This window comes from Alnus glutinosa, chromosome 7, assembly GCF_958979055.1.
Source record: "Alnus glutinosa chromosome 7, dhAlnGlut1.1, whole genome shotgun sequence".
Classification (NCBI taxonomy): domain Eukaryota; kingdom Viridiplantae; phylum Streptophyta; class Magnoliopsida; order Fagales; family Betulaceae; genus Alnus; species Alnus glutinosa.
In genome coordinates this window covers 24,304,511-24,328,061 of record NC_084892.1, presented here as the reverse complement: position 1 = coordinate 24,328,061, position 23,551 = coordinate 24,304,511, and the positions used below count along the sequence as shown (strand labels likewise).

The window sequence follows — 23,551 nt, the reverse complement described above, 5'->3', positions numbered from 1 at the left end:
GGCCAAATGGGGAGTTTGTTAGTATTTTGGCCTTTATTCTGTGTTTGGACAAAATCACTTATATGTAAGGATGCTGCAAACAGGGATTCTACTGTTCAGAGTGAAGTTAGAAGAAATTCAAGTTCCCTGTCAGCCATCCGGACGATGTGTCATCCCGTTCGGACGCCTACTGTTCCTGCTCCATCCGTCCGGACGGTGTGCCATACCGTTCGGAAACAGACAGTCCAGCATCATCCGTCCGGACAACGTCCTCCTTCCGTCCGGACACCTACACAGTATCGAGAATCTTCTGTGCCAGCTTGCTTCTGTCCGGACGTTTCAGCAGCACGTCCAGACGCTACTCAGTTCTCGAACGGTTCTCTGATTCTTTCCAAGTTCCAAGAAATGGAAGATCAATCAACCATCCGGACGATGTGGTATACCGTCCGGACGCGTATCTCCATAAGGCAAGAATCGCAGTTCAAATTTGACCGTCCAAACGTCTGACAACTGTGGTCCGGACGTTGGTGCATCGTATATGAAAACTGCCGATTCGACTTCAACCGTCCGGACGTCTCCCCCTCATGGTCCGAACGCACACGCATCAGATATGGAAATTGCGTGTTGAAGTTTATCGCCTGGACGCTTCTGCCCCTTGGTCCGGACGCGCAAAGCCTATTATGGAAATTACTTGCAGCGGACGTGCGTCCGTCCGGACGATCGAGTCATCCCGTCCGGACGATGTTCTTATACAGGAAAGATTTCACCGCGAAAATTTCAGAAAATCCTATCTCACAGTTGTCCGTCCGAACGGTCCTGGTTCACCATCCGGACGGCTCACAGGCTTATTTTGCCTGACGCCCATTCTGACCCCCAGCCTATAAATAGGGGCCTCTAGGCACTTAGAGCTGCAAGAATTCGGTGGTGAATTCTATACAGCTTAGAGACGTGATATTTCCTCTAAAGCCTTGCCAAGTGTGTTGTGCTGTAAACCGAAGTCTATCTTAGAGGTCGACTCTAAGGTAAGGAGTTCCATTGAAGACCCCTTCAGGTAGGTGAACCTGGTTGGGAAGCGTTCGTGTTGGGTTACACGTCAGAGATCAAGGTACGACCACTGCATTGGTACATGTGAGTGTTACTGTCTTGTATCTAGCTATGTCTTCTGAATAGTAGAATTCCTGAGTTTGGCTGCCCCAGAGTGGTTTTTCTCTTAACTGAGTTTCCACTTCATCAACAAAAATCTCTGTGTCATTTACTTTCCGCTGTGCTTTAATTTTTGTTGACACTTATGCACACACTTTACTTTTAGAAGTCATTTCAATTTTTCAATTGGTATCAGAGCAGGTACACTCTGTTTAGGATTTATTTCCTGAGTGTAATCCTCATCTCTTGTGACTTCTATTTTTTTTATTACACCTTTTATCATGAATTCTTCTCAGTTTTCTAATGAAGATTTTGATATTAAGCTCTTTAAGGTTTTTAATAAATTGAAGAATGCTCAACATTCTAAAGAGCTTAAAAATGTGAAGCAAGAAAAAGAGTCTTTGATTGTTCAGTTATCTGAATCTCATGCTTTGATTGACTCTTTGAGATCTGAGAATACCATGTTGTTTGACATTATTGATATACTTGAGAATAAATTAAAAGAATCTGAAGATCTCCTGAAAAAATTCTTAAGTGATAATTTGAAAAGCATGTTGTGTATTCATTCAGATATTTCGAACAAGCCTAATTTGACTGCTGATTTAAATATTTCTATTTCACATGCTTCTGATTTTGAATTAGACTCTGTTGGTACTAATCATGTGATAGTAGATGCAGCTTGTTCTAAAAATTCTTGCTTAGATAAATGTGTGATGCCTAACTCCAAGGATTCAGGAACACAAGGTAAGTTTGTTCCTATTTGTCATAATTGTGGAAAAATTGGTCATATTAGACCAAATTGTGTTGTGTTAAAATCTCACAGTCCTTGGAAGAAGCAGGAGGACTCCAAAAAGGGCGTTATTGAGAAAACCTCTTCAAATAAATATGTCCCGCCCCATAAGAGGCATATATCTCAAAGAGATAAGGATTTTGTTGTTTGTGAATATGCTAATCTTAAATTTGCAGAGCCCTTCAAGAAGCATTTCAGCAAACGAAGTCAGCCTACCTGCTATCATTGTGGTGTCTCTGGACACATCAGGCCACACTGTCCTCAAATCCGACATCAGCAGCCTCGGATCAGGAAAACAGAGCAAAAGACAGGTAAGTCTAGCTCTAAACCTTCTAAGCCTCATCATGTTTTTCGGCAACAACGGCATTATCCTCAAAGGGATTCTCCCTCATGCTATCACTGTGGTAAGTATGGCCACATCAAAGCCGAATGCTTCAAAGTGAAGCCTCACAAGCTCAAGAAGAATCAGACCAATGAAAGGCTTGTCAACATGATGAAGAATGTCCTAGCCAGACTGATCAATTGGGACATGGCTCACACCCCTGCCTCACAGGTAAAGAAGGTATGGGTAAGGAAGGATGAGATAATTCACCCCTTAAAGGGGAGTGGACTCACCTAGTAGGTGAGGTCTCCCATGCCTAGGATTTTGGTTCCTAAATCCTAGTGCATGTCAGGTATGTTTGCATTGCATTGTTTATCTTGTCATATTGTACTCATGCCTTGCATTCTGTTTGAGGAACCGTTTATTTTATCCCCATATTTTCTCTTGTTGTCTTGAGAAAGATCTGCAGATATTCTCTTTTGGGGATGACAGTTGAAGCACGTCGAGCGGCTGCTTTTCTGTCTTGGTATTTCTTAAACCTCTCTCCATGAGGACAGGTTTGGTTTACCTTACATGCTGGGATTAGATGTCATTTCCTTTTCCATAAGCATGTCTTTTTTGTTTTTTTGTTTATTGTTTTTTAACAAAAAAAATAGAAAAAAAAAAATAAATAAAATTGAGGAGATGATGCGGAACTTTATTTCCTTCTTTTGATAGCTTTTCAGATTTTGCATGTGTTTTTGCCTGATATCTCAGTTCATTGTGCATTGATTAAATATGCTTATATATAATTGAGAGTTTATGCATGATATCTGTTAAGTTTTCCTGTTACATCTTAATGATAGATAGTTACTTTCCTCATGCGATGAAAATGTGCACTATCTAAGACTCCTCTAAGGTACATCTTTTCCTTCTCTGACTTTTTGCTTCTATAAATTCTAGATAAGAGAAGAGGTCTTTGATTAAGTTGGTCAAATTGACCACATGCTAGTTAAACCAAGAGCCTAAAAATTCTGGCACTCTCTAGGTTGCAGCACCATAAGAATCAAGCAGTAAATCATATGCATTATGCGCTTTTAAAATTGTATATTCACTGCTTATGTGCTGAATTTGCTATATGCCTAGCCCTCTACGTGCAAGTAAAATTTTTACTTTGTCCTTCATGGTACAAGTAAAACAATTAGGTGCTGCATCTTAGGGGGAGTGCATCAGAATATCATGGGATGAGAAGAGATGTGCAAAGAATGCCAAAATATCGGGAGAAATCCACAAGAAAAACACACAACATGCCATGATAAATCAAAAAATGAAAAGATGTGTGTATGGCAGAAAAAGAGACACAAGTCTTAAACCTGTAGAGATCCTGTCCGGATGTGTCACTTAACCATTCGGATGACAACTGCTAGATCAGCATATGGCAAGACTACGCTCGTCCAGATGTAAGAGTAGGTCCATCCGGACGCTTCACACTGAAAATCTGAAACCGGAGAAAAATTTGCAGAAAAATATTTTTTTCAAAAGTTAGCTTCAGAACACGCATGTATAATCAACTGATAAAACAGTCAAATAACATTGCAAAAATATGCAAAGATATAAATGAGAGTTAAGTATTCAATAAGCACAAATTTTCCTGCAGATAGAAATTTTAAATAGATTACTCAACTCATGCAATGCGTGTGTGTGTGTGAAGACTGTGCTTTTAGAATATTGAAATATTTGTTGGGATCTTTTCTTGAGATAGTGTGCATGAAAATCCTTCTCTGTCTGTGTGTTGGGCTGATCATGATATATTTATGCCTTATGAGTAGCTGCATTGCTTATATTTCTCTTTGGCATCCATTTGACAGCCGTCTTAAATACCACAATACTTTTGGAACTAACAGGATCTAATGATATTTTTGGAGATATTTCTGATTGGTTTTGACTCAGGAATACGACATCCAGCGGCTCCCAGCACAGTGATTGGCAGATGCATCCTTTGGAAAACTGACTATTGTTGAAGTCGGATGTTCAATTTCTAAAGGTCTTGGGATTTGATACTTGGAGGATTTCTGTTCCTCTCTTTTGGGCCACTTACAGACTTTTCTCTACTTTCCTATTGTTTTGGATTTTAGAACGTTTTTGTCTGTGGATATTATTACTCTGTTTACCCTTGTCCTTCTGAGACATTAAGGGGGAGTAATTGTTGTGTAGTTTTTCTCATTACTCTGTTTTACCCTTTGTCCCTTTGTGACAAAAAGGGGGAATAATTTTTATTTTTTCGACCGGGAATGTATTCCCAAACCGGTCAAGTGATTTTTGTCCCAGAATGGTCAAAGGGGGAGTTTGTTAGTATTTTGGCCTTATTCTAACGTCCTCCTTCCGTCCGGACACCTACACAGTATCGAGAATCTTCTATGCCAGCTTGCTTCCGTCCGGACGTTTCAGCAGCACGTCCGGACGCTACTCAGTTCTCGAACGGTTCTCTGATTCTTTCCAAGTTCAAAGAAAGGGAAGATCAATCAACCGTCCGGACGATGTGGTATACCGTCCGGACGCGTATCTCCATAAGGCAAGAATCGCAGTTCAAATTTGACCGTCCGGACGTCTGACAACTGTGGTCCAAACGTTGGTGCATCGTATATGGAAACTGTCGATTCGACTTCAACCGTCCGGACGTCTCCCCCTCATGGTCCGGACGCACACGCATCAGATATGGAAATTGCGTGTTGAAGTTTAGCCGTCCGGACGCTCCTGCCCCTTGGTCCGGACGCGCAAAGCCTGTTATGGAAATTACTTGCAGCGGACGTGCGTGCGTCCGGACGATCGAGCCATCCCGTCCGGACGATGTTCTTATACAGGAAAGATTTCTCTGCAAAAATTTCAAAAAATCCTGTCGCACAGTTGTCCATCCGGACGGCTCACAGGCTTATTTTACCTGACGCCCATTCTGACCCCCAGCCTATAAATAGGGGCCTCTGAGCACTTAGAGCTGCAAGAATTCGGTGGTGAATTCTCTACAGCTTAGAGACGTGATATTTCCTCTAAAGCCTTGCCAAGTGTGCTGTGCTGTGATGAGTGCCAAAAAGTGTATATTTTGACCCCTTAATTTACATTAGTTAAACCTTTAACTTTGTTACTTTTTGATGTTTTGGTTAGTTTTAGTGTTTTTGCGTTTTTTAAGGGCAATAAGAGTAAAATGACAATTTTCAAGACAAAAATACATAGAAAAGCTGGATTTTCTGAAGTGCTGAAAAAGTAGATCGATCGACTTTAAAGTAGATCGATCGAAATGTCGATCGATCGAATTTTTGCGGAGCTGGAATTTCAAAAACCCTAGCTAACTCTATAAATACCATTCTTTTCTCATTTTTAGACAAGGAGGCCGCTTGGGAGCGCCCTAGGCGCCGTTCTCACTGTAGTTTAGGGTTTTTAGTGTTGATTTTGTCTTAGAACTTCAAATCTTTGTAAGTTTCCTTGATTTTAATGCATCCTTGTTGTTTATTTTTGCTTTCTTTTGTTATGGGTAGCTAATATTTTCGTTTAGGGTTGAGGATGAAACCTCACCATTGAAGAGAAACTGAGTTTCATGCTTGTTTATGCTATTTGAGTTTATGGGTTTTGATTTCTCATTGTTCTACTTCGATTTTTGAAATGATTTTTTGATATCTCTTGTGGTTTCCGGATACAAGTGATGATGTGGAATAGTTTCATTAAATTGATGGCTTGGTTTTTCATCTATCAAAACATTGGATATTCATTGTGTTTCGTTCGACTGATACATTTGATGATTTGATTAAATCCTAATATCTTTTGTGATTTGTGCAATGAACGGATTCATTGAATGATTTAAATGATTTTTGAAGCAATGTAGAGCATACCTAAGATTTGTATGTGAGAACCTCAAAATATGTGTGATGAGCATGAGATTAGGTTGTTGTGATTTGGTGAGTGTGGATTCCAAAACCCTAGACCCCTTTATTTTCATTATTTTTGTTTATGTTTTCTTTTATCAAAAACCCCTAAATTTGGAACTAGGTTAAAATATGATTAGTTTGAATAGAGATTAATTTTTGCAACACAATTCCCTGTGGATACGATCTCGCACTTGCACATACACTATATTGCAAACGATTCGTGCGCTTGCGAGTATTAAAATTTGCACAACATGCTGTGCTGTAAACCGAAGTCTATCTTAGAGGTCGGCTCTAAGGTAAGGAGTTCCATTGAAGACCCCTTCAGGTAGGTGAACCTGGTTGGGAAGCGTTCGTGTTGGGTTACACGTCAGAGATCAAGGTACGATCACTGCATCGGTACATGTGAGTGTTAATGTCTTGTATCTAGCTATGTCTTCTGAATAGTGGAATTCCTGGGTTTGGCTGCCCCGGAGTGGTTTTTCTCTTAACTAAGTTTCCACTTCGTCAACAAAAATCTCTGTGTCATTTACTTTCCACTGTACTTTAATTTTTGTTGACACTTATGCACACACTTTACTTTTAGAAGTCATTTCAATTTTTCAAAGCCTAAGTTTATGAACAACCTCTATACATTTATTAATAGTATAAATATATAATATGTAACTATATAAGGCATATTATAAAATATAGTACATAACTATAGTTTATAAGTAACAAATTAACAATATGTTATTATATATAACTAGAGAGTATAAACTATGATATATGTATAATGTGAACAAATAGTAAGTCTAATATATTCTATATAACCAAGTAACTGTAATATAAGTATAATATATAACTATTGTTAACCATGTGTGATGTGATATATGTGTTTATTATATATATATATATATATATATATGTTAACTATTTAATGTTGTTATATTGTTATATACTAACTTTTAATAACTTAATATGTTAATTTAACATACTAAGTATTGTTATCAAAGTATTATAATTAATATGTAATACTATATATATTATACTATATTTACTAATTTTACTAATATATATGTAAGATATGAACGAGCTAACGAGTCGAACTAACGAGCCGGGCGAGAGATCCGGTTGAGCTTTAAAAGAGCTGAGCTCGCGAGCCCCTATCGAGTTTTGTCGAGCGTGTTGGGTATGTATCACTTACTAATCGAGCGGGTTTCTACAGTAACGATCGAGTTTCTATAGTATCAAACTCGAGTTCGGATCGGGTTAAACCGAGCGGGTATCGAGCAGGTTGTCGAACAGACTGGTTTATTTATATCCCTAAAATCGTCTACTCTTTAAGATGTTCAGTACAATTTATCTCATTTGACCATCGTAATTAAGGATATATATATATATATATATATATATATATATATATATATATATATATATATATATATATATATATATATATATAAGTATAGTTGCGTAGTTCCATTTAGTAGCAACCAAAAGGGGTCCAAAGGCACACAAAAAAAAAAAAAAAAAAAAAGGGTGCATAGGGAACCCACAATAATGGCACGCTCCTTCATTCTATTGAGGAGAAAAAACCAATTGTTGGGGATAAAATTAACCCCGAGGACATGATGTGTCACAAATATTGTATTTTTGGACCCCTTAATTTACATTAGTTAAACCTTTAGCTTTGTTACTTTCTAATGTTTTGGTTAGTTTTAGTGTTTTTATATTTTGTAGGACAATAAAAGAGAAATGATATAATTCAAGCAAAATACAAGGAAATTCGGATGCAGCAGACTACTAGATTTAGACCTATCATAACAGGATCAAACGATATCCTTTTTGAGAGTTTCTTAGGTCTAAATTGAAGTTCAAGATGTCAGCTTTCCAACGCAACAAATTTCAGCCAGTTTAGAGATGCGTGGAGAAAGATATGGCTGTTTTAATTTTAGTCGTCGGATCATCCCGAAAATCCGGAACCATCTCTCTTAATATATATTTTTTCCTCTTGTCTCCCCCTACATGTCCCCTCTTTTCAAAGCTAGCAAAAGTAGGCCAGCAGCCTACTCAAGGACAGCATGTGCAAAGCTGCTGGACAGTAGCTTGCAACCATCACGTGGACAGCATATGAATCAAGAGAAAAATTCTACATGCACTCCAAGTCCACATTTTCGGCCAGCAGCATGTGCAGCCACCAACTTGGACAACTACAGCAGCACACCTGTCCACCTCACCAGCAGCATCTTCAAGGCAGTAGGCTGCACCGAATTCCACCTACCAAGCAACATTGTCAACAACCTCCCACCTTTCGGTTAGCAGTACACGTGCTGGACAGCAAGGGGATGGAAGGGTTTTCAACACCAAATTCTCAAAGGCTCTCCATGCATAGCTAAGCTCCTCCTAGGGTTTTGATAAACCCTATCCAAGTATCAATGGCTTAATTGTGTTTTATTTTGGGATATTTATTTTGGGCATTGATGATTGTATAACTATGAGAATTACATTTTCGTAATTGGTTTTAAAGTTAAATGCAATCATGATGAAATGTTTATCTAGAAAGCTTATCATTTTGATTGTGCTCAAATTATATTTGTCATCCAAAAAATGATAAGTGTAATGGTTATGCAATGGTATTCTTTGAACATGCAACAAGAGGTTTTGATAGTTCATGCCTAGGATAGACAAATGATGCTACACCCTAGCTTAGGTAGATGATTTGTACTAATCTTAGGATGGGCTACACTTAATCATTGTTTGCATGTAACTAAGTTAATAAATTTGATACCTCATGCCTAGGATAGACGGATGATGGTACACCCTAGTTTAGGTAGATGATCCGTACTAATCTTAGGATGGGGTATGCTTATTTTTAATGATGGTATTTTCTTGTCACCTTGTTGGGCGCTTGACAACCGCACACGGGTAATATCATGCCTAGAAAGAATGTCCCATGTTAATGTGATGGCCATTGGTACAAGGATAGTGGTGAAATCAATTCCCTAGTTTCCCATATCATTTTATACAACTTTAACTTTGTAGAATTTAATTTCTGTTAGTAGTTTACAATTTGAAAATCACAAAAAAAACAACATACTTTCCAAAGGATAAATTTGGACCGATTTTATTAAAGCTTGATGCATGCAACCAATACATTCCCTGTGGATCGACACCCTCAATATAGACATTATCCTACAACGATTCGTTCTATTGCGAGTGGTATTATTATTGAAGTACAAAACGACCACATCAGGACACGTGGATCCTAATCTGGAAACATCTCGGTGTTACATCTCGGACATTTGTTACGACCCAGCAAAGGAAGATCGCCTAGGTATAATGACGTCTCGGTCTTATCAAACCCGGTGACAGTATGAAATATCCCGAGATCTCCTAGTCTGATCGGAGCAAACATATCTCGGATATTTATGCCTCGGAGATTTGATAGAAGCCATGAGACTATTCGGGAAGTTGAATCACAACCTGATATACAAAGATTGTCTCGGTATGATAACATCTCGGAGAAGCCGGCCTCGGTATGATAACACCTCGGATCTTCCACAACCCTGTTACTGTGCGGCAATATTCTGAGATCTTCTAATCCTTTCGGAGCGAACATGTCTCGGATATTATCACCTCGGGGGTTGGTCGAAGTGTGTTACAACTGTCTTAGAATGAGATAAGGCCAGTATCCCGCAAGATCAAGGATAAGCCTTTACCCCCATTATTAATGGGATAAGAACACTAGAAACGTGGAAATTAAGATTAAAGAGGCACGAATGCAATTCAATTTGGACTCTGCGACCGTATTCAAATTCCCTAAAGATAAGGTTAAGGTTCAACCAGACTATGACTCGAACTCCTAGTTTAACTAGGTTTTAAGAGTTCCGGTAGGACTGTGACTATCAGCCTATAAATAAGACCATCACATCAGGTATTATAGAGATTATCTCTGAGCTTTTGAGATTACAGATACTTTCCAGGAAATTGATTTGCACTGACTTACGCATCGGAGTGGGCGTAGTCGGCACCCCCGACTAGTTGTTTGTTATTTTACAGGAATCAAGGTTGTGGGTTTGCAGGAAGCAGCGAATCAATTGGAGACACGTCATCATACCAGAAACTGTACCAACACCAATCTATATCTAAGACTAAGAGCATCAGTCAAAGTAACAGAATGTGCCCCGTGTCAGACATTCACGTGATTTTTGATCTTTTTCTGAGGAATACTGAAGCAAATCTCACCTCGTGATTTCCCAAATCTATAATGCAACTATGCGGTTTATAATGCAACTGTGCGATCTATTTATAGATTGGCTCATTTTGAAAGATACCATAAATCTGCATATTTATCAGCGCACGTCGTACACGTACAGATCGAAAGAGAGAAGGAATGGAAGTAGCTGATCATAAGCCTCATGCAGTTTGTGTTCCATCCCCTTTTCAAAGCCACATAAAGGCTATGCTTAAATTTTCAAAGCTTCTGCACCACAAAGGCTTTCTCATACCAGCCTTTGAACGAGGAAGGTGATAAGTCTTGAATTATTCGATTCAAGACTCCTTAATTCACATTTGTTAGACCTAATTCGTGTTGTATATATAACATTTTGTTGTAGTTTTGTGTTTTGTCTTATTTTCAGGTCTTCGTGGAAATCTAGTTCAAAACACTTGAATTAGACCTAGAAATACATCAATGGCATTTTGGTCATTTCCAGAGTTCGAGGCTGATGTTGAGAAGATAAAAAAAATTCTTGTTTAATTGCCAATATTCAAACTAAAAAACATGATTTCTTTTTTTTTTTTTTGCAGATGAGAGCTATCTAACAAATGGATATCTGGACACAGTTATAGACTGGATTCCAGGTATGGGAGACATTCGACTAAGGGATCTTCCAAGCTTTCTTCGAACCACAGATTCAAATGATGTTTTCTTCAAATATGTTAGTGAACCAGCAGAGATAGCTCCCAAAGCTTCAGCAATCGTTATTCACATATTTGATGCGTTAGAGCAACAAGTTTTGGATGCTTTCTCCCTCATGTTTCCTCGTGTATACGCCATTGGCCCTCTCCAACTACTGCTCAATCACTCACATAATGATCATGACCCTATGAAATCAATTGAGTATAATTTATTGAAAGAAGAAACAGAGTGCCTCCATTGGGTTAACTCCAAGCCACCCAACTCAGTAGTGTATGTGAATTTTGGCAGCTTAATTGTCATGACACCACAGCAGCTGGCTGAGTTTGGATGGGGACTTGCAAATAGCAAGCATCCATTTTTGTGGATAATTAGGCCTGATTTAGTAGTTGGTGAATTGGCGATTTTGCCGCCGGAGATTATAGTAGAAACAAAAGAAAGGGGTCTAATAGCTGGCTGGTGCCCTCAAGAGGAAGTTTTGAACCACCCCTCAATTGGAGGGTTCTTGACTCACTGTGGGTGGAATTCAACCGTTGAAAGTTTGACCGCAGGAGTGCCGATGCTTTGCTGTCCATTCTTTTCGGATCAACAAACAAACTGTAAGTATACTTGCGATGATTGGGGCATTGGCATGGAGATTGATAACAATGTTAAGAGAGAGGAAGTGGAGAAGATTAGAGAGTTGTTGGAGGGAGAAAAAGGAGAGAAAATGAAGAAAAGGGTCATGGAGTGGAAGAAATTGGCTGAGGAGGCCACTGCTCCACATGGTTCTTCATCCATCAACCTAAACAATTTGGTGAACCAAGTGCTTTTATCAAAAGGCTACATGCATGTTTAAGAAGGAAGTGAAAGTACAATAATAAAGTGTGCATATATGGTGATATTTTATATGTTGTCATTTTAATTTGTTCAATTTGTTTGTTTTGATAAACTACAAGTACGTTGGAACTGTTAATAGTTAATACTATATTTCCAACCATATTGAAGTTATATTATCAAATGGAGTATTTCATAATATGACAAATAATGCATTAACATCCAAGATAAACAGGAATAAATTGTAAGGCGATAAAAAAAAAAACGGAGAACTTCACTTATTACTCTTGAACTTTCACCCATTTTGAAATAATGTATCTAAACTTTAAAAAGTTTCAATTTAGGGTATCTATTTTTCAGAAAGTTTCAATCACATTCATCTATTAGAATTTTCTGTTAAACCCTATCAAAATTTCTGAAATACCACTGTGTTTATTTTTTTAAAACAAAATTATAAAAATATTCAAAGATTCGGGCATTGGTATTTTTGCAAATTCTGTTAAATTCTATCAAATTCTATCTAACACCTAAATCCTAAAATATATATTTTTTTTTTCTAAAAAAAAAATATGGGTATTTTGAGAATTTTGACAAGATGTAACGGGAAATTCTAATGGATGACTGAGATTGAAACTTTCTAAAAAATTGATACCATAAATTGAGACGTTTTAAAATTTAGGTACCTTCTTTCAAAATGAGTGAATATTCAGGAATTATAAGTGAAGTTCTCCCAAAAAAGACAGAAAAGAAAATTGGGAAAATTAATAAGGCAAATTCTTTAATTGTGTTTACGAAAATTCTCATGATTCTGTGTTCTCCGTTTGAAATTAATTGCATCTTTATTTAAAACCTGAAAAAATAAAATAACATAAAATCAAATAAATAACAATGCTAAGGAATTAATATATATAAGTTAAGGGGCTTGAATGTGCAACATTCGATGCTTATCAGGTGCCGTCTCCTAATCATGATCTGAACACGCCAGAGAAGGTAACTAGGTAGTTTTCTATCCATCGCCGTTCACCGGACGTCTGGATAGGTCATCCGCACGCAACCACAATCCCCACCCTTCTGACTGGTTTTCCTCATGATAGGGTCGTGACAACCTTTTGAACCATGAATAATTTTACAGCATATGAAGCAAAACCTTGGCAATTTCTTGTATTTAAACGAGACCCATCATGATTTTTTTGAAATAATCAGAGACCTTCTGGTAGCGGACTAACCGGCTACGTGGATTTTAAATTTATAAGTTTACCATTCGTAATAGTACGTATCGATTGTACTATAGTAAGGGTGATCGGTCCACAGAGATTATGGGTTGTTTTGCGTAATAGGATATCTAAAAGAACGTATCTAACTTAACTTAAGAGTAAAAATAAAAGTAAAGGTTGTAGAATTGAAGCTACAACAATAAGATGAAGAAATGAAAGCAAAAAATGAAAACAAACTTAAAGAAAACTTAGGGTGTTGATCTTATCCAATTCTCAACCAATGAAATGCTTAAAGTCTATATGGTTCTTCCTAACATGCATGATATGAGCGCGTAATGAGCGTCAACTATTACGACGACCTCGACGTGAAAACACTTTCGTTAAGACATAGTTATAAAGCACCTAGTTTTACATTAATCTACTCCACGTAAAGATTAGTCTATAATTGAAAAATGTTTACACTACGAAAGGTGTGGAGTGATTAATGCTCCCTAGCTTACTACTCTACAACACATCCTAATAAGTATACATAATACATGAAAACCTTAATTAGGCCACAATGATAAGATATCTAGTTTCACACCAAACCATTTCACATAAAGTTTAAACTACAATTGAAAAAAAATTTAGACTACCAAAGGTGTGAAATGATTGGTGTTCCCTAGCATACCCTATAAGGTGACTCTAATGAGAAATCACACATCATGTCAAATAGCATCATTGCACAAGTCATCATTCTTTTTCAAAAATGTTGATTTTATTCATGAATCTAAGAAAACTCATAGACAAGCCTAACTTTTTTTCATGAATAATTAGATTTGAATCTTGAAGACAAAACCTTTTAGCATGGGTTTTGAAATCCTCTAGCCTTACACAATCATCAAACATATCAAGAAAAACTCAAGAACATCAAGAACACTTCATGGTTTTTGGAGAGGATTTGGATCAAACCCTAAGAACTAAGTTAGCTAGACATGAAGTAAACTAATCTAAGCATGAAAATTAATCAAAAACAGTAAAGGAAACAAGATTAAAACGAACTAAAAACAACTATATTAAAATCATAAAATTCGGATTACAAAAAGGAAATAAAACCTAAGCTAGAACATGAAGAACAAAGAAGAAAAAGAAAGGAGACAAGCTCTCTGGAACTAAGCCCAGAAAACGTGCATTAAAGGAAATGAAAAGCACTAGAAATTAACTAAGAAATGAAGTGATACACCTGAGCAAATCCGAAATCCCCAAAAGATGCATGTTTTAACCAAAAACCCTAATCTCATATATATAGAGATTTAATTTACAAGGGACTCATCAATGATCAATTCTAGCCGCACAAACAGAGCGGGTCGCCATCCATTTCTGTCCATTAAACCCAACTTTTGATTTGGATCGCACAAAGATTTGGAAATATCTTGACCTTCTGGAAGATGCAAAGTCGATCGATCGAAAATTTTGTGCTCTGAGAATCGATCGATCGCATCTGGATCGATCGAAGTTGAGTCGACTGAAAGTCGATCGATCGAATTATTAGCTGTACAAATAATCGATTGATCGAAATACCTTGGACGATTTTTTATCTTCTCAGCATCAGCCTCGAACTCTGGAAATGAGCAAAATGCCATTGATGTATTTCTAGGTCTAATTCAAGTGTTTTGAACTAGATTTCCACGAAGACCTGAAAATAAGAAAAAACACAAAACTACAACAAAACGTTATATATACAACACGAATTAGGTCTAACAAATGCGAATTAAGGAGTCTTGAATCGAATAATTCAATACTTATCACCTTCCTCGTTCGAATAACAAACGTTTGATCAAATCTCAGCCAGTAGTTATTTTTTTAGCATGTGTGCTGTAGTACAGCACACATAGCCGGATCCATGTTTGAGATCCCTAACCTAAGCCTAATAAGACAAAAAGGTTTAACTAGAAATGAGGACCTTAATTGTGCATGTGAACTTTGACATTCCAAAATACATTACATCTAACGGTAAATGACACATTGTTATGTCATCACCTAATTTAACCAAGTCTTGGGATTAGCTCAAAGGACGATATTCCAAGATCTTTCTCACTACATACCAAGGTTTAATGCTACCGTCCTTCACAATGTAGAATTCCCAAGCATTATTATAATCATAAAAAAAGTTCTCTCTCCTCTCACATAAATCATGATAACTAAAAAAGTATAAAGAAATAGTATTTAATTGATATAAGGAAATGTAAAAGGAATGTATTGTGGGGTGTTTTTTGCTAAAAAAGCAAAATGTAGTTTTGTTCCCTATATTTAGAAAAAATAGTTGAGAAGCTACTATGAATGCTCTTAAGGAATAGAAAAATTTAATTAAGGTGTTTGTTGTGGGTGACATTTTATATTTTTCTTAAATTTAAAAAATAGAACTACTTATAAAGAAGTTGAATGCTCTTAAAGAAGATGGAAGAGAACAACTTGCACATACACATAGTTTCTCTTCGTGAGAATTAATCTCGTTTTACATTTTTTCTTGAAAATATTATAATTCACCTCTCCAAACTATCAGTCATTCTACGGATAGCCCTCTGAACTACTAACGCTTGGACCTTGACTTCCCAATCTATAAAAGAGTTTAAAAAATGCCCAATTTGACAAAAAAAAAAAATGCTTATAATACCTCAGTTACAAGTATTTTTGAATTATCATGTCCTTTCCGTGTCAGTGAAATTCAGCTTTCTTTGAAAAATCTTAGGTGGCATAGCCACTTCCAGAAGTATAAAGTTGGGAGTCATGATGGGCCGAATAGGTGTTATCAAAATCTCAACGTATTGTTCATGAGACATACATGATTCCTACACAACAGTTGTACAAGAGATATTAGCCATTATTCATATCCTTCCAACAAAATTCATGCCATTATTTGTCAGTTGTCAGTCATGGGGAACGTCAAACTACAAAAAAGACACGGCTTTAGTTTGACAGGAAGGGCACCGTCTACGAAAGGTTGCTACTTACAAGGCGGCCCCTAAAGTCCATTGGAGTACTGGTCTTGTCGCCACCAAATGGCGATAGCCACCGTGTGGTGTCTCTTCATAGTGGGCTCTGACAAATCAGGTGATCTTGTAATACTATAAAAATAATAAAATAAAATGCAATCATCCGTCAAAAACAACTTTTATAAAAACCCAACTCCGATCCCACTAAAACGTTCAAATTGTCATTTCTTTGAATGTTTGAAGAGTGCCCAGAACATTAAATCATGTCCGAAAAACACTTTAACCACCTCAATTAGTCAATCTTATCTATTCCTCACGCCTATAAATAGTAAGCTAAGATTAATCTTATCATTGGTTAATTAAGTAATGATTAACAGACCAAGCTACCGACAAAAAAAGAAAGATACGTATCCGTTGTAGGATGACCAGCCACCGATCAGTCCATGTGTTCTAAATCTATAATGCAACTGTGCGGTCTATTTATAGATTGGCTCGTTTTGAAAGATACCATGAATCTGCATATTTACCAGCGCACGTCGTACACGTACAGATCGAAAGAGAGAAGGAATGGAAGTAGCTGATCATAAGCCTCATGCAATTTGTGTTCCATCCCCTTTTCAAAGCCACATAAAGGCTATGCTTAAATTTTCAAAGCTTCTACACCACAAAGGCTTTATCGTAACTTTTGTCAGCACTGAATTCAACCACCTACGTTTTCTGAAATCTAGAGGTCTCAACTCCTTGGATGGCTTTCCTGACTTCCGATTCGTAACCATTCCTGACAGCGTCCCTTCGTCGGATCCCAACGCCAGCCAGGACGTCCCCTCCCTTTGTGATTCCGTTATGAAGAACTTCTTGGCTCCTTTTTCAGACTTGCTCGCGAAACTCAACACTGCAAACAACCCTCCGGTGACTTGCATTGTCTCCGATGGTTTCATGCCGTTCACTGTTACCGCAGCTCAAGAAATCGGAATCCCTATTGCAATGCTCTTCACGGTCTCTGCTTGCTGCTTAATGAGTTGTGTGCATTTCCCTCTTCTCAGGGACAAAGGCTTTACGCCACTAAAAGGTGTAATTAACTTGCAAATATATATATATATTCTTGTTTAATTGCAAATTTTCAAACTAAGAACTTATTTCTTTTTTGCAGATGAGAGCTATCTAACAAATGGATATTTGGACACAGTTATAGACTGGATTCCAGGTATGGGAGACATTCTACTGAGGGATCTTCCAACCTTTCTTCGAACCACAGATCCAAATGATATTATGTTCAAATATGTCATTGAATCAGTAGAGAGAGCTCCCAGAGCTTCAGCAATCGTAATTCACACATTTGACGCGTTAGAGCAACAAGTTTTGGATGCTCTCTCCCCCATGTTTCCTCGTGTATATGCCATTGGTCCTCTCCAACTACTCCACAATCACTCACACAACGATCAGGACCCTCTAAAATCAATTGGGTATAATTTATGGATAGAAGAAACAGAGTGCCTCCATTGGCTTAACTCCAAGCCACCTAACTCAGTATTGTACGTGAATTTTGGCAGCATAATTGTCATGACACCATCCGAGGTGTCATTCTCTTAAGCTTACGCATCTTTGCTTCGCCGATGACTTGCTCATTTTTTCAGCAGCTCAAATAGATTCTATTCATGTGATTAAGAGTGTGCTGGCAGAGTTTGAAGGGCTTTCAGGACTGAGAGCCAATCCGGATAAAAGTCTAGCATTCTGTGCTGGTATTTCAGGCAGAGACAAAGAGACTTTGTTAAGCTTTTTACAAATGAGTGAAGAAACTCTCCCTGTCCGTTATCTTGGTGTACCCCTCATTACTAAGAGATTGTCAGCTGTGGATTGTGACACTCTTGTGGCTAAAATTGTTTCAAGGATTGAGTCTTGGTTAGTGAAGCATTTATCCTTTGCAGGCCGTCTTCAGCTTATCACCTCAGTCCTTTGCAGTTTTCATCTTTTTTGGTCCCGAGTCTTCATACTCCCTAAGAAAGTTATTAAGTTGATAGAGCAAAAACTTAATAGGTTTCTTTGGAGTCGAAAGGATTCAAAAGCCAATGCTAAGGTGGCTTGGGAGAAGGTCTGTGTACCTAAAAAGGAGGGTGGATTGGGTATTAAGAGACTTGAAGTTTGTAACCAAACTTGTATGCTTTACCATGTTTGGACTCTTTTTGCCAGATCAGGTTCTTTATGGGTGGCTTGGATTGAGGAAAACTTATTGAAGGGGGAGAGTTTCTGGCAGGTTGCTATTCCCCAAAACTGTTCATGGAGTTGGAAAAAGCTTTTGAAGCTTAGGAGTATTGCTAAACAGTTCCTGAGCTTTAAAGTAGGCGATGGAAGTAAGATTTATTTGTGGTTTGACTCATGGCATCTGGATGGTTATCTGTTTGATAGGTATGGATACAGAGTTGTTTATGATGCTGGTAGTAAAATTGGCCCGAGGGTTTCTTCCATTATTAGAGAGGGAGGCTGGTACTGGCCGAGTGCACGTTCTGAAGATTTGGTGAAGATCCAAAGTCGTTTGCCTGAGATTCCCATTGGTGGTGAGGATTTGCCGGTATGGAAATCGTCTACTGGAAAATTCTCTAGTGCTCAGACATGGGAATTGCTTCGGGTTAAATCTCCTGAAGTCAATTGGCACCAGATTGTTTGGTTCTCATGGGCGATTCCTAAGCATGCTTTCTTTTTATGGTTGGTATTCAGAAATGCTCTAGTAACCAAAGAAAGAATGTGCTACTGGGGTTATTCGGGTTCCACCTTGTGCATGTTTTGCTTTGCCTGCCAGGATAGTTGTGAACATATTTTCTTCAACTGCAGTTTTAGCAGACGTGTTTGGCGCCAAGTTATGGAGGGATGCTTGGTTTGGGATCCTCCTATTGATTGGGACCTGCTTCTTCGTTGGTGTAATAATCATCTGAAGGGTACGAGTTTATTTTCCATTGTTTGTAAGCTCTGTCTTGGAGCTTCGGTCTATCACTTGTGGAAACAGCGTAATGCGCTGCTTCATGGGAATCTACTGCATACTGAAGAGTCTTTAGTGCTTCAAGTGAATAGAGATGTGAGGTCGAGACTCTTCGCTCGATGTTCACCAGAGTTGATTCGCAAGAATCCTCAACTTGCTGAGATTTGGAGTCTGCAGCATATAATGCAGGGTTGATGATTTTGGATGTTGCTGCTTAAAGGCTGTCGGTGGTTTTTTTTCTCAGCTTTTCTGGGGGTTCTTTGCCTTTTGTAGTTGCTTTGATGTCTTGTTTTTTTTTGGTTGCTTTTGCTGGCTGTTGTTGATTGGCTGAGGCTGATCCTGTTTGCTGCTAGATTATTTTAGCAGCTTGCTTCCAATTTGCTGGAGTGTTTGTAGACTTGAGTTTGGGCTTTATAAAGTTTTTATTCACCCAAAAAAAATAAAAAATAAAAAAAATAATTGTCATGACACCACAGCAGCTCAGTGAGTTTGGTTGGGGACTTGCAAATAGCAAGCACCCTTTCTTGTGGATAATTAGGCCTGATTTAGTAGTTGGTGAATCGACGGTCTTGCCGCCGGAGTTCATAGTAGAAACAAAAGAAAGGAGTCTAATAGCTAGTTGGTGCCCTCAAGAGGAAGTTCTGAACCACCCCTCTATTGGAGGGTTCTTGACTCACTGTGGGTGGAATTCAATCGTTGAAAGTTTGACTGCAGGAGTGCCGATGCTTTGCTGGCCATTCTTTGCAGATCAGCAAACAAACTGTAAGTATACTTGCGATAATTGGGACATTGGCATGGAGATTGATAATGGTGCCAATAGAGAGGAAGTGGAGAAGATTGTGAGAGAGTTGATGGAGGGATACAAGGGCAAGAAAATGAAGAATAAGGCCATGGAGTGGAAGTATTTGGCCGAGGAGGCCACTGAAACATGTGGATCTTCATCCATCAACCTAAACAATTTGGTGGATGAAGTGCTCTTATCAAAAGCCTAGATGTTTTAGAAGAAAGTGATTCTAATAAATAAATGAGTAATTTTAAGTACTTAACACCGCTCTTACTCCTATTTGATTGAGTTGACGTGGTAATACTTATTAGTCTTCTTTTTCATTTTCTTTTTTTTTTTTTCTTTCTTTCTTTCTTTCTTTTTTTTTTAAAAAAATAGAGGCTAATCCAATATATATATAATCACAAGCAATTAATTTGGTTGAGCTATATAAATATAAAAGCTTAAGTAGACATTTTTATTACTTAATAATAAATTTAAAAATGAATTATTTTAGAAATTTGATTACATGCCTGAAATTTTCAACAAATATAAATTGTCAGAAAAAGTATTGCCTTTTTGCACTATTTTAGGCAGTTTTTTCGTTGTAAGCACTTGATTTGAATTGTCGAACGGTTTGAAAAAGAAAAGTTTGGTTGACTCAATTTCGCAGATAGCAAATCTAAAATCATGCACCGTGGAACTGCCGAATTGATATATTCTTGAACTTTGTAAAAGTCAAATCAAAACGTTGTTTAGGTTTTTCCCCTTCCCTTTTCCCCTTATGTTTGCTTAGAAAGGCAAAGAAAAAAAAAAAAGGTTTTTTAATTTTTATATATGCATGTGTTGACGCTAATCAAACTAATAATAATAATAATATATATATATATATATATATATATATATATATATAAGCAACACGTAACTGAGCAACTCAACTATCTATATATATAAATAAGCAACACGTAACTGAGCAACTCAACTTAACACACTAACTAAAACAACTAAAGTTTAAAATCTAGATCGGCCAAGGGGGTGGCAACCGCCCCCTTGGCCAATAATGGGGTGGCCAGCCACTTCCTTGGGCAACGCCGGCCACTCCTTTTGTTTTTTTAGGTTTTTATATTTTATATTTTTAATTATTATTATTTTTAAATTTATTAAAAGTTTTGCAAATTTTTTTAAGTAGAAAGAATAGTACCGTTTTCTACAAAATGGTACCATTTTCCACTACAGCATGCATGTGGTAATTTTAAACTACCGCATGCATGCAAGCCGGATCTTATTATTATTATTAAAAAGAATTTATTCTTAATTTTTTTTTTCTAATTAGAATTTGTTCTTAAGCAGTATGAAGTCATCTTCCTGTTAGCAATTGTCTAGACGAGGTATCTTTGTAGGTCCCGCCTTTGTTGGGTAAAAAAAAAAAAGGGCCTTGTGTCCTACATTAGGTAAGGAGCGGAAGATGGAATTTGGATTTTGAAACTAACCGAAGAAGAGTCAGTCCTTTTATAAGCGGAGAGTAAAATTGTATTTTCATATTTTATTTGATAATTTTGTTATCCACTTATAAATAAAGATCGGCTTCTCTTCGGCCAGTTGAGAATTCGTTTCCCGGAAGAAGAATGCATTTTTAAAACACTAGCAACAGCTTCCCTTTAATTTTTTATAAATTTAGAAAATAAAATTACGTTTTGCTTCCCTATCAAAATGCACATTACAATAGTTTCCCTTAACATTCTCTCATCTTTTTCTACAGTACTATTAAAATACTATTTCTTTACAAAATACAAATTCCCTACCTAATCTCACATTTTTTTACAAAATTTCAATACAATTCTCAATAAAAGGCAAAAAGATGAGAGATGAATATATAGGAAAGCTATGTATTAGGTAGCACTGTAGCATTTTTGATGTTTAGGTAAGCTGCTGCATGTGACTTTTTGCATTTTTCTTTTTTCTTTTTTTTTTTTTAAAAAAAAAAAAATCCTATATTTGAGGAATGAAAGAGATCTACCAAAAAAAAAAAAAAGGGCACAATTTGGGTCGTTTTAAAAAAGTCCTCATATCAGGAAAGAAGGACGGGAAGCATTTGGTGTCCCTTTTTACCAAAAACGACTAAAACTCACGTCCCATAATTAAAAACAAAAGACCCATATTTTCTTCACGTCGTTTAGTCCTGTTCCGGTAAGCAATTTGCTTGGATGTTCGATATCTTTGTGAGTCCCACCTACCATTTCCGGATTCCCTGATGACCAATCTCTTTTGACAGGAAGCTAGGCCCTGTCCGATTCCCTGATGACCAGTACGTCTCTTTTGACAGGAAGCTAGGCCCTGTCCTGTCCATGTGAAGGGCATGCCTTTGCATGTCCTTACTTGTCTCACAGGGTAACTGGTCGGGAAGGAGGGACCATACATATATATGGCATGGTCTCAATACAACCAAATGTATTATTGAAGACCCCAACCGGAATTTTGATCAAGGAAAAACAAGCACATATTGGGCTTGTTTGGCAAAGGCATGTACAGAACAGAACAAAACAGAGTAGTGGGTTGTTAGTTTTGAAATTAGTAAAAAGTGATGATGTGATATAAAATAAAAAGAATTTGTATAAAAAAGTGAAAAAGTTTTGTATTATAGTGAATTTTTTTATTTGAATAGTAATAAAAAATTATTGATGTGATATAAAAAGTGAAAGAAGTGAAAATGTTTTTATGTTGATTGGTGGTAGAAAATATAAAAAAACGATAAAAAAAATTACATGAACAATAACAGTATTATGATGTTCTGTTCCGTAACCTATCAAACAAGCCCATTAACTATTAGCCCACCGGCTCAGACTCGGTGATCAAATTTGGCATCCTTAATTTCAATCATCACCTGCCAAATGCCAATTGTAAAGAGTATTAATAAAGTGGGTCTAAATGAAAGGGTGTCAATGTTTTCATTGAAATGATGCCTTTGAACTTTGAAGGGAGGTAATCTCTCATGACAAGCTACGAAAAGGTTGGTCTCTTAAGAAAATAGTATTAATATGCAAAAGACCTTATCTCTTCTTATTCACCTTTTTTTTTTTTTTGTTGTCTAATTAAAAAAGACAGGAGGGATGCGATCAATTGTAGCTACTTTACTTAGACGTTACAATCGTAACACCTACCATTTGGGAATTGCTCAGGAGGGGACTGGACAGCAAAGAACAGGTACTTCCTCCAGACCAATTGAGCCATAGCCTGACACAATCTCACCAGGGCATCAGTGGAACTCAAGATGACTAACACTAACTAGGAATGAATGATTCACATTGCGATTCAAATTTACTCCCTAATACTTGCTTAACGTCATGAAAATTTCTTTGAGGCTACTTAACCACCGGTACCGCTGATAGTTTGTTAACGATTAAAGAATACTCTTTGAGTCTTTCTCTCTAGAAGGACCAGATGTTTTCTTCGCTTAAGTTTTTCCGCTTTAAATTTCTTCATCAATAAGAATTATGGATCCCATGAGTCAAAATAAATATATTATCTTTGATCCGTTTATGACTATTGAATCTTTACATCGTGGTGTACGTAGAGCAGATGAGGCAATTTGATTCTTGTTTGAAGATGCCTATTGTATTTTATTCTCAAATTCTTCAATTAAATGGGAAGATTATTGAAGTGATTTTTTTTTTCAATGCAAAAGGGCTAATTTGTAATTTTTCCACAGTTAGGGGTTTTTAAGTAATTTTTATTTTATAGAGGTCAATCCGTAATTTTGTATTTAAAGTGGACCTGTTTGCAACAATTAT

The 23,551-nt window shown here is 37.2% G+C and overlaps 2 protein-coding genes across 2 annotated transcripts; both read left to right on the top strand.

The window, feature by feature from the left end:
• The first annotated feature begins 10,926 nt into the window (after positions 1–10,926).
• LOC133874369 ((R)-mandelonitrile beta-glucosyltransferase-like) lies at positions 10,927–11,910 on the top strand. Its single transcript, XM_062312269.1, has one exon. The coding sequence runs from the start codon at positions 10,975–10,977 to the stop codon at positions 11,863–11,865; it is 891 nt and encodes a 296-aa protein (XP_062168253.1). The 5' UTR covers positions 10,927–10,974; the 3' UTR covers positions 11,866–11,910.
• A 4,660-nt stretch (positions 11,911–16,570) lies between these two features.
• LOC133873358 (7-deoxyloganetin glucosyltransferase-like) lies at positions 16,571–19,992 on the top strand. Its single transcript, XM_062311074.1, has 3 exons — positions 16,571–17,098; positions 17,180–17,604; positions 19,477–19,992. Exons 1-3 carry the CDS (start codon positions 16,597–16,599, stop codon positions 19,990–19,992), a joined length of 1,443 nt encoding a protein of 480 aa, XP_062167058.1. The 5' UTR covers positions 16,571–16,596.
• Positions 19,993–23,551: the final 3,559 nt, after the last annotated feature.